This window comes from Rhinatrema bivittatum, chromosome 15 (genome assembly GCF_901001135.1).
Source record: "Rhinatrema bivittatum chromosome 15, aRhiBiv1.1, whole genome shotgun sequence".
In the NCBI taxonomy this organism is placed as follows: Eukaryota; Metazoa; Chordata; class Amphibia; order Gymnophiona; family Rhinatrematidae; genus Rhinatrema; species Rhinatrema bivittatum.
This window is the reverse complement of record NC_042629.1, coordinates 56,289,423-56,306,134: the sequence shown is the minus strand read 5'-3', so window position 1 is coordinate 56,306,134 and position 16,712 is coordinate 56,289,423. Positions and strand designations below refer to the sequence as shown.

The following is a 16,712-nucleotide window of genomic DNA, read 5'->3' as shown; positions in this document are numbered from 1 at the left end:
TAGATTATGCTGGGAACTTATGGTTGGAGCTGGGAACAACTTATGGATAAATTCAAATTGTTATTACAATATCAAATAAGTAAAATTTAAGAAAGAACAGAGTCAATAAACAGAGTCAAATATCAAATAAATAAAATTAACAATAAACAGAGTCGGGAATTACAGCCGACTTGTTAAACATGGGTGTAGATAGATGTAAAGAAAGCTAAACAGGGGAATTAAGGGCTACTGCGTCAGGGTTCTAACGTGATGGGGTATGAGTAGGGTTGAATATCGTGCTACCTGGATAAGTTTAATAAAAGCACATCAGGAAACATCCTGAATCCGCCCCTTCCTTACCCGGCTAAACTTGTGTGAGTAGAAATTTTATCCATACAAATTTTAGCCAACTAAAAGGGAGAAATGTGAATGAGTAAATCTTGAGTATAGACCTCATAACTTCACTTTGGATTGCACAAGGGCCTATCTTTTGAAACTTTGATCCTTTGTTATGCCGTGTCTCGTCTGGTTGGTTTTTGGTTTTTAAACTCGCAGCTGCCCTGTCTCCTGATTGTTGCTCGTGCTCCCCCCCCCTCCACTGTTTCAGCTGCGGCACTGCTCTCTCGTTGCAGGCTTTGACAACACGTTTGCGACCACCACGGATGGACGTGGCAGCCCCATCCCCCGCACGGGCACCCCTGAGCGTGGCCCCGCCTCTCGCCCCCTGTCTCCGGAGCACCAGCTTCCTCCCAGCCGGGGCGAGGAGCTGGTGGCGGACATCAACCCCGAGGTGGTGCGGGAGGCGCTGCGAGACTTCCTCAGGGAGCTGAGAGACACGCAGCGGGAACGGGTAATGCTTGCGTGAGCCGCCCCTGAACTTCTCTACACCACGGCATATTCAAAGGGAAGAACAGTGTGGATTTTCTATTGCACAATCCCAGGGGTCGTTTGGTAACATCGCACATAGGACAGCCGGTTGTAATCCTACCAAATCTACCCACACCCGCTTGAACCTGCTATTTAGTGCATGGAGGTTTTTGAGAAAATGTACACATGGACATATAGCTCCTGTTCTGGTGGTTGGGCCTGGAAGGCAAGGGACGCATGAGGTCCAGGGCTAAATTCCGGGGTGTTAAGTTCTTTCTGACCGGGTGGGTGGGCGGGGGAGGAATATTTCTTCAAGGCTAAAGGTGTGGGGGTGATTCTCTCTCTCTCTCTCTCTCCCCCTGGGGAGTTCTCCAATATAGGGGAAGAGGGATGTGAGTGCCAACAAAATACTCTAGATGCTCGGGTTGGGTGGACAAACAAAACTTTACCGTAGCAACTATTCAAAAGCAAGTCGTGGCACTTTACACACCAGCTCTTGGCAAAACGGTTTATCACGGTTCTCCAGATTTCCTGATCTGTGCCAGGGTCTCCCAGTAGACGAGCCAAGGAAAGAACGCGCCCTCTAGGGCCTGGAAGAGTAAGACTTCCCAGGTGGACGAGGGTCTTCTTGACGTGGGCGGAAATTCTCCCTCCATAAATACTGGCAGACAAAACAGGGTCTCAAAACAGTGCACAGCTCCCACTTATACCTCTTCATCATAGGGTAAAGGCGCTGGATGGGGGTCTCCAGCACTGTTCCCCCTTAAACTGTGCACATGTGCACACATACACAGGTCAGGAACCCTACGCGCATGGAAAAACATAGTGCGCCCAAGAAATCCCAATGATATTTGCATCAAACTGGCCCAATAGCGCACGAATAAAAGAATTTCCATCTGCTCCTTAATTTTGCTGGGTAATACCGCAGCACCCCTGGCATAGTCTGAGCTTTTGCCTAGCTAACAAATTATCCAGCTAAGTCAGGGGCCATCAGACTGGCAAGATTTTTAAATCCTGAGAATTATTAGTCAATACTGCTGCTGCTCTAGGCCCATATACACCCATCTGCCTCTGATCCCATATTGGACCTCCCAAACCAAATCTGGTTTTTGGGGTTTTTTTGCCCTTGTATTGCTATCAGTAACCCCATTGGGTTAATCACCGAGCACCTTCCTTGCCCAGAGCCTGCCTGCTCGTTGGCCATTAACACTGGTATTGCACCAGTTAATTTTGCTCTCAGTACAAGCCTGATTGCCTAGAGAGGGTATTTTCAGCAGCCTGCACAGGGCTAGCGTCTGTGGGTGCAAAGGATGCATAGAAATCCATTCTGAAAATTCCATGCTTGTGTGGGTCCGCGCGAGCAGGTGCGACTTTCTGCATTGCACATTTACATACACACGTTTGAAAATCACCTCCTCCCCCCCCCCCGAATCCCTACTGCAAGAGTGGAGAAAGGTACATGTGTACTTTCCCTTTGAAAATTGGTGAAAAGTATGCAGGTGATTGCCTTAAAAATCTGTGCAGGCTGTTACAAAATTACCCTCACACTCTGACTTAAGTTTGCAGTTTATATACAGCTAGGATAATTCTCCAAGGACAAGCATGACGGCAGTCTTCACGTATGGGTCATCCGACGGAGTCCGACACGAAACTTTGATCTGTGCTCAGCAGTCCTTGAAACTTTCATCCCATGCAGTGGTGTACCAAATGGAGAGGAGAAGCAGGGGGACCAATGACCCCAGGAGCAGGGCCATAGGGGGGGCGCTGACGTGGAGGCTCATGCGGCCGCCGGTAGACCTCATCCCACTGGTGGCTGAGCAGGGAACTACTGCTGTGCTGTGTGCCGGACGCACACATCAGGAAGATCGTCTCACCACAGCCTGAAGAAATAGGTCACGTCCAAACCTACAGGTGCTCCTCCTCCTTCCTGCCTGCACAGCCCTGGAAGAAAAACGGTGCTGGAGCCGCGCAGGCAAGAAGGAAGAGGCGCATTGGCCACGTTACAGAAGAGGAGCAGCGTTTATGGGCTGCCGTGGATCCCACGTTGCGGCAGCCCAAGAAGAGGAGGAGGCCGGGTAGCGGGGCTGCCGCGGATCCCATGTCGCGGTGGCCTGAGAAGACGAGGCCCGGCAGCAGGGCCACCAAGGATCCCACGTTGCAGCAGCCTGAGAAGAGGAAGAGGCCCGGTACCAGGGCCGCCGCAGATCTCACGTCACAACGGCCCGAGAAGAGGAGGCCCAGAGGCGAGAGAGAGGCTGAGGGCCTGTAGAGTGTGTGTGTGTGTATGTATGAGAGTGAGTTGAGAGAGTGTGTGTGTGTGAGTGAGTTTAGAGACTGTGTATGGGAGTGAGAGCTTGAATGTTTCAAGAGACAGCATGTGAGAGCCTCTGTGTGTGTGAGAGAGATAACATGTGACAGAGCCTGTTCTTGAGCAAGTCAGCATTTGGGAGTGAGAGAGCCTGTGAGACAGCATATGCAAGAGAGAGACAGTGTATGTGTGTGTGTGTGTGTGTATGAGACAGCATGTGAGTGTGAGAGCCTGTGTGTGTGAACGTGACAGTGTATGTGTGAGAGAGAATGGACATGTGAGTATGTATGAGAAAGGATAAAGTTTGTGGGCGCCCCTAACCTCCTAAACCTCGACAGTCTCAGGGTGACTGGAAATCAAGAGTTCCCAGTACGAACCAGGATCAGTCCATTTTTTAAATCTTCATTAGTTTTAAATATTTGGTGTTATTTGATATATGTGCTGTTTTGAAATATTTATTGGTGCTTGGGAAATTGTTAAAAAATGTATATGATTTTAATTAATAGAACTTATTCTATGTATCAGTAGTTTTAAAATATTCTTTTATTAATATGGTTTTACTATTATACTTGATGCTTTATGTTTCTTGATTTTATTTGTTTTATGAGGAATGGAGGTTCTGTTTTCCCATTGTTACACACAGAGTCTGGCTTCTTGGGGTTTCCATTTCAGTTTTGGTCTGCATATTGCTGGTTCTAATTTGTGATCCTCTATTTCTGTATTTGGTGAGGCTCTGCCTCTGCTTTGCACGTGTGACTAAGGTGAGAGATTCTGCTAGCGTATAGTGTCTGTGTAGGGATCTATAGCAATCGGGTTGGTTTTGTTTCCTCAGTAGGTGGTGTATTGGTATTCTAGGACCCAGTGTAATATTTACCCATGCTTTTTCACAGGTAGGGTTATTGTTGTTTGAGTCCTTGGTGTTATTACTGTTATGTTACAATGGGATTGCAGTATAGATTTTGAGTGTCTTTTTTGCGGGGTTTTGTGTTAGTTCACAATGTGCCTGGCAGTGGAAGGTGTTTGTGCTGCTGTTACTGTGAGGTGACACCAGAATTTGAAAATATCTTTTAGTATGATGAGCTGTAAAGGAGACATCCAAGCTCCATTGTTTGGGGGAATTTCAGTGGATGCACAGAGTTACAGAACTGGAGGTGCAGGATTTATATTGACATTCTGTCCCTTCCTATATATTTCAGACTTCACTCTCATAGCCACATAGAATTAGTTGAATGAGGCTATCAAATAATTTTAATAGTAGTTTTACTAGAAGTGTGACACTGGCCAGCTTTTTAAAATTATGCAGCAGACCCTTTGGACTTTCTTATTAAGACGTTTATAGCCAATTTTAAAGCAGGATCCATGCTATAGAGGTGGGTGTGATGAGGAAATGTCATTTTGGCTCCCCCCCTTCACCCAAATTCTTCTGTCTAGAGACGCCACTGATTTTCTGTGGCCTTAAGCAATAGTACAAGAAGGTTGGGGGGAGGGGGGTGTTGGAGAGGCACACAAATGCATTGGCCCCCGGTCACCGGAGACCCTTGGTTACGCCACTGTTCCCACGATCCGGCTAACTTGGGGGTTCGGCATGACAGGCAGGGGAATCCTGGGGTGGATTCAGCTACATTAGCTGGATAAACTTTTATCTGGCTAACGGTAAGACAGCTGGGGATATTCAGCAGTACAACTGCGCCACTGAATATCTCTGCCAGATTAGCCAGGTAAGGTTATCTGGATAAGGAGTATGTTTACTAAGCCATGCTAAACAATTAATGCCTAAAAAAAGGTGTTTATCGCATTTAAAACACTGCTTGCCGCACGATAATTGTATATCTCAGCAATATTGTGCAATATTTGCTTCAAAAGTCTGCCCCCTATTGAAATTATCAGCTTTGCATGCTTTTGCATGCATAAAATTCACAAAGGCATGTAAAACAGCTAATGCATAGATAATCCTCTGCAAATAAAATAATACAACTTTCCTTAAAAAAAAAAAAAAAAGCAAGCCATGTTATTCTAACTCAATTTCAGGAGTTGTAGCGAATTGATTCTGGGTGCATCCCGATGTCCCCGGGGATGTTTCTTAAAGGGCCATGTGGCTTGGAAAAGCACTGTGAGGTGGCACCGAACATGACTGCTCTATGGTTTGGAGGTCCTGGTGGCAGCTGGGACACAAGGCCCACTTGCCAGTCTCTGCTGGTGGGAGGCAATGATTGCTCACAGACCATCACAGTTAGAATTAAACTTTTTTGGGCCGTGGAATCAAGATGGTAGCCACCTGTTGCTTCTCCCACTGGGTGCCGGTGAAGTTTTCTCCCTCTAGTGTTCCTGCCACTCTTTGTGTCACTTTACTCCGTCAAGGGGTCTTGAAGTCTTGCTTTCTCTACTTCTGATCCTTGCCTGAAAGTTTGATAAAACTTGAATGGAAAACCCTAATGTTAGAATCCAAAATAGAATGAATTGCTTCCCTTATTGACTTTCCTAGAAATAACATAAATGCATAACGAAAAAAAAAAAAAGATGACGCAACTTGGGAAATGATCTGAAGAAATGGCAGAAAACGGCGAAATAAGCGAAATAATGAGACGAAACGAAAATTATTTCCGTGCACGCCCCGAGCTGCCTGCACCCCCTAACCCTGCGCTTTTCTTGAGTTTGGGTTTCTAAATGTGTTCTCCCTCCCTTCCCCCTCAGGACGAAGGCCGCACCCAGTTGAGCTCCCTGAGCCGTCAGCTGGCTGAGATGGAGTCCGAGAGGGACGGAGTCGGCAGCCGTCTCCAGCAGCTCCAGAAATCCCTGGCCGAATCAGAGGAAGGTGAGTCGGGAGCAGGGCTGCAAACTGTTAGGAAATTTGCCGACTGCCTGGGCTCGTTTTACTGTTATCGGCCTGTTTATCTGGATAATTCGGCCACTCGCTGGCTTACTTACTGAATTATGGACCTGTTTATTGTTTGACCCCCTCAGGACTACGTTTATCTGCTTTCCCCTCCATTTCTTCACCTTATTGAGAATAAGGTAGTGCGAAGAACTGTGCCAAGTTCTATTTCTCCAGTTAATCCCAGTCTTCACATTAATCGGGAGATTATGCTTAAAATACCAGCCAGCCAAAGGAAGTGCGGAGAACCCTGCCAGGTCTCTACTGAAGGAGCGTACCAACTTCCTGAGCGGGTGGAGAAAAGAGCAGGTGTAGTTGGGTCATAACCCCCCCATGGAGGAGAATTTACTGGTGGGGTCCTGGCATGTAAAAACCCAAGGCGCCGTTTTGTAGGTGTGGATTTCGAGTTGCCCTTTCCAACGGCGGCATTGCTATGGTGCCTGCTCCTGGCTTTTGTGTAGTTTCTGGGGAAAAAGGAGCCTTTTAGTTTCTCGGAAACTTAAGCGTGGGGGCGTGGACTTAGAAGCAAAGGACCTTTCTCCTCTTTTAATATCATCGGCTTTTGACCCTTTTTGGTTGTTGGGGGAGGAAGAGGTTTGCCTGCCCTTCCTTTCCTCCGTTTTGGGTGACCCGTCTGAAACCGGTTTTCATTTTTTTTTCTTTCTCTTTCTTCTGTGTTCCTTTTGGATCCAGAAACTCAGGGACGGTCATCGTGAGAGAGAGAGTCTAGAGGGGGAGGCTCCGTGACCTTTAGAGGAGTGAATTCTCCTTCATTCCAGGGAGGAGACGTGGACTTTAGAAAAACTCGAATGAGAAAAAAAAAAAAGAGCAAACGGAGCTGCCTCCCAACCAAAGAAACAAAATGAAAATTTAAAAAAAAAGGGGGGGGTGGCTCCCCAGGGTGCCACCAAATGACCGTATGTTAGTGCGCACCCAGCAGGTTTGTTAGTCCTTCGCTATGGGTGTCAGCAGGCACTTTATAGCACTGCCGGGCTTCTCCGTCATTCACCCGGCGACACGCTACTTCCACAGTACTGTATGCTCATCCTTTGTTGCAGTGAACTTGGGAAAGCAGTGGCCATTTTGGGTTTGGCGTCTGAGAACGCTGACGGTCCAGATAGCCATCGAACTAACTTGTATTGTCTTTCGCCAATCTTCTGTGGTTATGGATTTTATGTGCTTTCTGAAAATCGAAAAAATACCCTCGCTGCTTCTTTTCTTTTTTTTTTTTTCTCTCAAGAGTGCTACTTAACCAGATACCTTTCGAAGATACCAAGTTAAGTAGCAACTTATCCGGCCACAAGGCTTGGATAACTTTAACACCCAACCGGTTATAACTTTACGCAAGTATATTCGGTGGCACATTTGTCCCATTGAATATTCGGGGCACGTTATCCAGCTAACTTTAACCAGCTAACTTGTCTGCTTGCTGGCTTCCTGAAAATTGACCTCTAACAAACAAACAACATACCACACAGTCATCCAGAAAACACTGAGAAAGGTTGAATTAATCGGGTTTGGGAGGGAGTTATCTAGACTGGCTTGGAGAACTAATGTAACAAGAACTGACGGAAGTAAGGGGAAGTCAAAATTCTCCTTGTGCCCGCTCTTTGCTGTCTTTTTACATCTCTGCGTTTTCGTGCCTGGTTTTCTAAAGATGCTTGGCCTGACTGGGCGTTACTGGAGGCGCTCGCCCTGTGTGCTGGCGCCGTGTGCAACTGCATCTCATGTGCTGTCTCTTTCTTAAGTCAAGCGCAGCGTGGATGGGAAGCTGAGCAGCGCGCAGACCGCCCTCCTGCTGCAAGAGGAGACCTTGCGTCGCAACGAACGGGAGCGGAAATCCCTGCTGGACAAGGTCGCGACCCTGGAGCGCACCCTACAGTCGGCAGACGGTGAAAAGAGAGTCACCCAGGTACGCGCTGCTGCGAAACCCAAGGGAAAGCTTATAAGTAAGAAGCGAAGAAGGTGTAGATGGAGTGAAAATAATCCGAAGAGGAAGTGTTTCTAACGGAGGTTGGTTCACTCTGGGGACTTTCTGTGCTGAGATAAAGTGGCCCAAGCACTATAACGGGCGCGTGTGGTTAAAACTTTATGTGGCAATGTTTGCAAGCAGATTTTTAAAGGGAAACTCCCCGTGGAGTTCCCTTTGATACGGTGAGGCTGGCTGGCAAGGCAGATGTTTCAGCACCCGCTGACTTTGCGCCTGCTTGGCAGCAGTCGTCTGCACTGTGATTCAAGAGTGGAGATTTCAAAATGAATGTCCCTCGGCTCTGCCCTCCCTCCACTCTTGGCTTCACCCCTTGTCCCGGGCCGTTTTCAGCCCTCAGTTCTACCTGTGTAACTTATGTAGCTCTCCAGGTAAAATCTTTGGGGGGAATGGTCCTGCCCTCATGCATGCTAAAGCTGCACTTAACAGGCGATACATGCATTTTTTTTGCGTGTAGGCATTAATAGTAGTTTTCATAGAGAGCCCGATGTGAGAACAGAGAATGGGAGCCCCTCAAGAGAATAGCGAGTGGTGAGGGGTGAGAATGTTAAGAACAGAGAGGGAGCCCCCAAAGTGGTACCTGCTGTATTCGGATGTACAATGGCAGGATGACACAGTCTAGGAAGGCCTCAAAGCTCCCTGAAAAGAGATCTGCACTGAAACCAGAATCTCGCAGAAGCTCCCATCTCCCAGTGGTCTTTGGCCTGATTGACTACAGCAAGGGACCGTCCTATTCATGCCGTTCCATGGGGACTTTACTAGAGGCGGTAAAACCCTCCTGCCTCATTGACTGTGAAGGGTACAGCAGTGTTTGACAACCACTTCTCATTTCTTAACCTTTTGTTTAGCTGTGTGGATTTGAGTAGGAGGGTCTGAAGTGTGTGCTTTTCTTTTCCAAAGAGACCTGTAGGGTGAAGTGTTATAGCACAAAGGACCTGTGGATAAACCTTTACAGTGTCAGCCCCTGTACGTCACCTTCATTTTTCAGCCCCAGTGCTTGCTGGTAACTGAACTCTTTCAATAGTGTGCATGCTAAACAGTAAACACCCGGTCCAAGTCAGATGTTAAATTTTAGACCTTAACAAGTGCATGCTAAAAAGCGCATGGAGGTGCACATAATGATTTCTTCCATAAAATTCTCACTTGCGTCTGATGTTCCTTTATTTATGTGTATGTACTGATTAGTTTTAGCACTTGTGCTAATGCCTCAAGGGGATCAGTAAGGGTGCACGCTAGGGCCTTTGAGCAGTAAGTGAAGACCTGGTTAGGAGCGAGGGACGGGCAGGCCTGGCTTAATGCATAGGAACATTAGACGGCAGAATTCTTGGGGTGGCAATCTTCCTGCCCCCAGCGCCACTGCTGTCGCCCTACAGGTCCTTCAGTCCCATCCGCCACTCCTTTCCACTTCACCGTGCAGGCTGCCACTCCGGATTTCCTGCCGCCCTCCCCAGCCTCAGAGCTCTGGCTCCGGTGCCAGTGCTGCTATCACAAGGAAGCAAGGAGGGACTGAATAATCTTGCAGCCCCTTGCTCACAGGCACTGGTGCCCCTCACCCCCGAGGAAGAACTGAAGGATCAATAAAAGGGTAGAGAAATTGTGGTCATGGGGGAGCAGAGATCTGTAAAGGGGGGGGGGTGGGAAAGGAGACCCTCAGAAAATGAGGGTGGGTGGGGCAGAATAGACCTCAGCACTGATAGTGCCTAGAGGCAGCAGAAGGACAAATCTTGTCACTAGAAACAGGATGTACAGGTTGGGTATGGGTAAGGGTAGGTGTGCTCTCTATGAAGGAATGCACAGGGCTGGTAGGGGTAAGTAAGGATCAGACGTCGTCATTTCAGGGTCAGAATGAACAGGGCTGGTAGGGATGAGGGGCAGGCATGCTCTCTGTGTCTAGGAACGCTGCTGGATGAGCTCTGCTCATTGTCTCCATGTTTGCTGTGCGTGTGTGTGCTCACATGCATGTTTTTTTGGTTTTACGTTTTGTTTACAGTCTCCAGGGTTGCCGTGTGTGTGTTTTAACTGAGCACTTTGCTTATAGTCCCTGTGGTTTTTCTGCATGTGTGTGTACTGGTTCAGCTCTTTGCTCAGTGTCCCCAGGATTGCTCTGTGTCATGTCTACAGACTTTGGACATCTGCCATTTCTTCAGGTTATTACGTGAGCTCAGAGACACACCAAAAGTGCTGGCTGCTAACTCAATATTCTCCTAGCACAGCAGGATGTCAGTCCTCGCATGTGGGTGACATCATCAGATGGAGCCCGGCACGGAAAACTTCTGTCAAAGTTTCTAGAAACTTTGACTGATATACGGAGCATGCCCAGCATGCCACTATCCACGCATCCACGCAGGGTCTGATTTCAGTCTCGTAAGTAGATTACGAAAAAATAAAACAACAAACTACAGGAACCCAACTCCTCGGGGTGGCAGGTGGATTTCCTGAGGACTAACATCCTGCTGTCCTAGGAGAAACACCTGTTACAGGTAAGCAACTTTGCTTTCCTCACCTGTGGGTGAATCCCTAGCTACAGGCTGACCCCGAAAAACAATGGGACCAACAGACACCAAGCAGGTGCCAACGGGAGTTGTGTAGAGTGGAGGCGGCTTGGGCTTGGCGGGTTGAGCAGCTTTTGGCTAGGCCCCGCTTCTCAGGCTCTGCTCAGTCCATGGCAGCAGTTTCTTTTCCCGCTCACTTAGTTGTCTGCGCTCATTCTCACCTTCGCTCAGCTGTGTCCTGATGTGGGCGGGCATGTGCTCGGGTACTTGTGTGCGCGTAGGGCAGCGGTTTAGATTTGAGCGTGTGTTTGCGCGAGTACACCCGGGCACTGTTGGAGGGCGCGCAGGAGGCTGTCTAGAGCCGAGTGCAGGAAAACGATGGTGCCAGGGACAATAAAAGGTCTAAGCGCCTTGCTATCTATGAGGCTTACCCTATGAGGGCAATCCAGCCATTGCTCTCTCTACGCCTGTGCCAGCACTGTTTAGATGCTGGAGGCGAGATGGCTACCACGGATTTTGCCGACGTTGGGACATCTCCTTGGCCAATGGTGGCTCCTGAGGAGAGTAGGGCGGGAGGCGGCACAGCAGAGAGTTCCCCTCCCCCCCTCCCCTTGTTCTCGATGGCAGAGGCATCCCCGAGAGAGGGGGTCGGAGAGTGTCATGTTTGGTCTTATGGACCCCGGGTATGGATCCATCCTCCCTGGCTGAAATTTTCCAGGGCCTGCAGGCTTTTCTGCAGGGAACGCCCAAGCGGAGGCGAAGCCACCTGCAGAGAAGGGATCGCGAGTTTGGGTCTCCCGCTCGTCAGCCACTGCCGGCAAACATTGCAGGGAGACCCTCCCTGGAGATGCTCAGGGGGACGTGGCTCATTATTTGTTGGATGATTCTGATGGGGGCTTGGTTTTCTCCCCTGATTAGGAGCCACATCAGACTCCTAATTTTTTATTTTTTTTTTCACAAAGGTGAGTTGCCGAGTCTGTTGACCCAGACCCTGAAGGAGCTCGGTGCGGACGGGGGATGACACTAAGTGCTTACAAAAGAAAAGTCCCACGTTGGCCACTTTATGCCAAGCTTCCTGTTTCCTTCCACTCCTGGATCCAAATCAAGGGTTAGTTGTCCTTGAGTGGAAGGCCCCAGAGGCAGGTTTTAAAGGGAGGGTTGCAGCCCCTTGGATCCGTTGGCAAGGAAACAGTTGCAGTTCCCGAAGTTGGATGCCTTGGTACGTGCTGTTTCCAAGCAAAGGGGCAGCTCTAGAAGATTCCCCGGATAGGGGGGAGCGAGGCCTTTCAGACCATGCTAATGACCTTTGCTAGTTGCTTCTCGCTGCTGCCTGGTGGCTCGGGTTAGTTTGCCTCGCCCTCGAGAGACACGAGGCATGGGGTCCAGTGGCAGATCGGTGCTGGAGAGAGGTGGAATTGGTTATCTTTTTTTTTTTTTGTGGGGGAGGTGGGTTGGGGTTTTTTTTTTTTTCCTTCTATTTTCCACAAAGTACTATCCGGTGGGTTTATATCTCGTGCCTTGCTCAGTAACATGAAGGTGGACTTAAAGAATCTTTTAGGATTTGATTTTGCTGCCTTTAGCAAATCTTTCTGTCCTCCTCCTGCCGTTCAGCTTGCCCGGTTCCTCTCCTACCTTCTTCCTTTTGCACTCTGAGGTTCTGTAAGTGCCTTTTGTCACTGGATAAATGCAGAGAGCAGTGGCAGATGATTGGAAAAAAGTCCCCTTCCCGAAGAGCTGTTGTAGATTGAATGAATGAAGGTGGAGTAAGGAAGAGGCAGGCTCTGCCCTTGTGAATACCCACGTGAGAGAGAGAGATACGAGAGCCCCCAAGCCTGGTGCCATGCTGCACTCTGCCGGGATTTCTGCCATTCCTGCAAGTGGGTTTTTAGGCGTTCTTTACCAGGAAGTCAATATTCAAAGGTGCCTAACCAGCAAAGTTTGGCACAAACTTTGCTGGTTAGGCACCTGATTGGCCCTTTGGAAAGCTTGACTGGGTTTTAAGTTGCCTCAAAAGTGAGCATGGCGAGGTGGGGAATCAAATCCGGGGAAGATGGGCACTCAGGGGACGATCTGAGTGCTTAACAACCAAAGTTAAGCACCTAAACCCTTTGTACTGCGTTACCTGCATAAATAGGCCTTTTAAAATTACCCTTCCTAAGGGCAGATTTTCAACACAATGAGGCCAATATTCAGTAGGCTGCTTACTGGACTGAAGTCCCATCTGTTCAGTGGAGTAAACGTCCCACTCGCCTAGAGTTAACCAGCTACATCTAGCCCGATAACTTAAAAACCTAACCGGCCATATATGACGGTAGCCAGGTAGGTTTTTAAGTTACCTGGCCTTGTGTGGCCGGCTAACGTGCTACTTAACCGGATATCTTTTAAAGGTTCAGGCTAAGTAGCGCTCTCCACACCTGAAAAAAAACAAACGAAGTAAAAGGGCCAGCGGTCCGATCCCCTCCTTCACCTCCAGAACATCAAACAAGGCCCTGTCGGGCCGTGATTCCTGCACCTCCCCAACCCTCTTTTATACTACGGTAAAGGACCCCTCCCCCCACCTTGCAGGCCGGGCCCCCCCTGCCCTGGACATTGCCAAATATTAACATCGGGTGCCCCCTCCCCACAGATCCGCAGTACTGAAATGTGCGCCGACGTCCCCTCCCCCGCTATGTGAAATTTCTCTGCCGGGAATGGGGAAGTGCGTCCCCCGATCCCGGCAGAGAAATTTCAGGGATGGGGGGGGGGGGAGGGGAATGGGGGAGCAGCGTTTCAATACTGCCCCGGTACCCCCCTTTTTTTATCCAGATAAGTGGCTGACTTATGCCAGATTTTCCATTTAGACGGATAACTTGTGCATTATGCGTCTGAATGGCTTGCGAATATTGACCTGGGTATTTCTGAGCAGGTTGTATTCTGGGCAGTCCGGCCCGTGCAGGTCACACAGCAAGGTGATCCCGTGACTCGTACAGGTTACGTGAGAGTTGTAGAGAATGGGAGGGGGGGCGAGAGAAGAGTTTCCTTGGGGTTTCCATGGCTCCGTGCCCTGACTCGAAGGCTACGCCTGCAGCCCAGACTCTCGTCGTCCCCAGAGACGTACAGTTCTTGATTTACATATCGCCGTCTTTCCTGCTGCTGGAGGGCTTAACGTGGGCTTGTCTCTCAGGAGAAGATTGGGAAGCTGAAGGCTAACGAGGTGAAGCTGGAAAGCGACAAGCGCCGGCTGAAGGAGGTCCTGGAGGCAGCCGAGAGCCGTTGTACCAAGCTGGAGCTGATCCGCCGCTCGCTGGAGGGGGAGCTGCAGCGGGTGAAGTTGGCGTTGAGTGACCGGGAGACGGAGGTGCAGGCCCTGCAGGAGCGCATCGATGCTCTCCAGAAACAGGTATCTGTGCCAGCTCGCCATGCTATGCTTTATTTATGTTACGCCATGCTGAGCTATACTGTACCGTGCCGTACGGGATCTTCTTCACTAACCATATCTTCCATAGGCACAGAATGGGGAAAAAGCTCTTTGTGAGCCAGGTCGTGCCGGGCTCCGCTATGCTGGATCGTTAGACAATCCACACTAAGAAAAGTACAAAACTCCCCGCCTGAAGGAACTATCTCACAAGGGCGAGATCCAAAGAGAAAATACAAATATTTCAGAAAACATTTTTTTCTATTTACAAAATCCTTTCACCGAAAGAGCAGTAAATCATGGTATGAGAGCAGGAATATTCAATCTTAGCGCTCATCTTTCACCACATACATCAATTACTCAATCATCTACCCCGTGGAATTGCAGTTTTTTTAATGCATGTATATTAATAGTAAACGTTCATGTTTTTTTTATACTCATACGTTTCATAAAAATTCGGGTCTGCATTCACTGATAGAAAAATGGAGTAAATGGAAGATGCTTCGATTACTTATGACATCCCCTTTCCCAAAACAGCACCATTTGCAAAAGGCCCCGTTCAAAGCTCAGAAGTCCTTATGTGCAGCATACTTAACAGCATTCTTCCTCACTGTTCAGAAACTCCGCGCAAAATATTTTGTTTTGCAAAGTACCAAATCCAGTATTTAAAAATCCAAAGCCCGAAACAAATCAATTTTTCAGTGCACGCCTATGTCGGGCCGAATCTGAATTTAATCGTTTCTAGCATAATTCTCAAAAGCTGCACTGTCCGTGACTGCTGCGTCCACATCCTCTCAAAACTTTGCACACGAGCAGGATTTTACAACCTGTCAAGCCAAAGGCACACCTGCCGTAACAACGAAGGTGCCACGCCAGCCTCCAGGGAGCAGGACTCCATGTGGCCAAAAGTAGAGTAAGGAAAGCATGGGAAGCCCCCACCTGTTTCTGTTCCAAACAAGAGGGGGGTGATGGAAGCAGACATGAACCGGTCACGATGGCGCAGTATTCCAGTGTTTTTTTAAAAAAATGAACTGACATGCCTTTGTTACGGCAGGAGGGCTCTGGCAGCTGCTCCACACCACCAGCTTTGAGAAGGTGCGGGTGGATAGAAAGACGCAGTTCCTTATTTCCCATGAGCAAAGAATCTAACAAGTCTGTTCAGAGTCCACCCGGTGATCTCGCCGCTTAGGTGACAGCGGAGTCTCAGCATCTGGGGTCATTTATAGAGCAAGCCCATTCATGTCCTGGGTTAGGAAGGTGGTGTTCCTTGTTCTTTCAGGAGCTGTAGGAGCCGTCTGCTGGGCTAGACGCATTGGGAGCAATATAGTCTGTTGGCGCTCTCCATATCGATTGGGTTTTGAGGAAGGCTTTCTTTGTGCTGTGTATTGAAAGGTGAAAAGTTTCAGCAGTTGTTTAAACCACTGTGTTTTGGTTGGAGGCTCCGAGTTTATCCAGTTGGTCAATATTACTTTTTTCCCCAATAAGGCCGGCCTTTTTCAGGAAAAGACTTTCAGCAGAGGAAAAAGATATACAGGGGTTAGTGGATCTATGCCAAACAGCCAGAGCTGTAGATCCTGAGGTAGGTGTTTCTCAAGCATATTTGAGCAGTCCTTTATCACTTGGGCCCAGAAAGTCCTTATTTTATAGCATTTCTAAAAGACGTGGAGATAGTCTCCTAGTCTGTGTTCACATTTAGGGCAAAGGTGAGCCCGGTGGGCCCACGTCCTTTTTAAGTCTATCACCATTCTCATCTTCACCACCTCTTCCATGAGGGCATTCCGTGCATCCATCAACCTTTCCTGACGTTGTTCCTGAGTCTCCCCTCCCTGGGAGTTCCATATCATCAAATGTCAGAAAAGGTTGATTCATTTGCATCATTAATACCTTTCAGGTATTTGAGTGTCCCCTGTCTCTGCCCTCTTTCAGGGTACACGTATTTAGGTCCTCCAGCCTCATCTCATAAGTCTTTCAGTGCAGACCCCACACCATTTTGGTTGACCCTCTGGATCATTTCCATCCTGTCTCTGTCCTTTGAGCATTGGGCACATCACTCACCTTGCCCCAGCTCCTTTACTGCCAATGGACTCCCGCTCCTTCCTTACCCTCCGCTCCTCACCACGCATGGCTTCCCTCTCTCTATCCTGCCTCTTTGGTTCCTTGCCATGAATGGACCTCCCCGGACTTCAGCTCCCTCCATAGGCACGAGAAAGCAGCAATTGGTGTGGCGCGGAAGCTGCCTTGGTTAGTTACCTTGGCTAGAGCATGTGGCTGCCAGAGCTCGTCCAGCTGTTGCCACACTCTTACTCCGGTGCTCGGTGCATGCTCGCCCCACCTCACTCAGGCTGGGGGTGAGACAGAGGCTGGGAGGGCTCAAAGGAGGAGGTGCTGAGTGCAATGCACGGGCTGCACAGAACGGGGACCAGCTCTCCTTGGTCTGTTTGCTCCCACACGCTGGGGCTCGTGCTGTGGCCAGGAAGGAGAGGCATGTTTGATTACACACATTCTCAGAAAGGAGCTCCTTCTTGTTGAAGAGACACTGCTGGTCATTGGAGGTGCTGAGAGCAAGTGCTGATCTGGACCTCGGCGTCAGGCAGTGATGTTTTTTCTCGTGGCGCACCTGATCGGCTCTGAAGGGCATACTGGATGGGAAATAGTGCACCTGCACCTAGACTCTTTTTCTTATGAGTTTGACGTTCTTTGGGTATATTGACACTTTATCCTTTAACTCATCTCTTATAGTTTATGCTTTTCAGCTTTGCGTAGGGCCTTGCAAGGTTCCTGTTAAATAACTTGATTTTCTGAAATTCATATAG

The 16,712-nt window shown here is 48.8% G+C and overlaps 1 protein-coding gene across 1 annotated transcript in view; it reads left to right on the top strand.

Annotated features, from left to right (window-relative positions):
- Positions 1 to 16,712, top strand: part of LOC115076626 (rootletin-like) — a 51,865-nt gene that overhangs the window by 18,041 nt on the left and 17,112 nt on the right. Inside the window, exons 11-14 of the mRNA XM_029578276.1 lie at positions 612 to 829; positions 5,846 to 5,966; positions 7,775 to 7,938; positions 13,669 to 13,884. Coding sequence (XP_029434136.1) covers positions 612 to 829; positions 5,846 to 5,966; positions 7,775 to 7,938; positions 13,669 to 13,884 — 719 coding nt within the window. The remainder of the gene's footprint in view (positions 1 to 611; positions 830 to 5,845; positions 5,967 to 7,774; positions 7,939 to 13,668; positions 13,885 to 16,712) is intronic.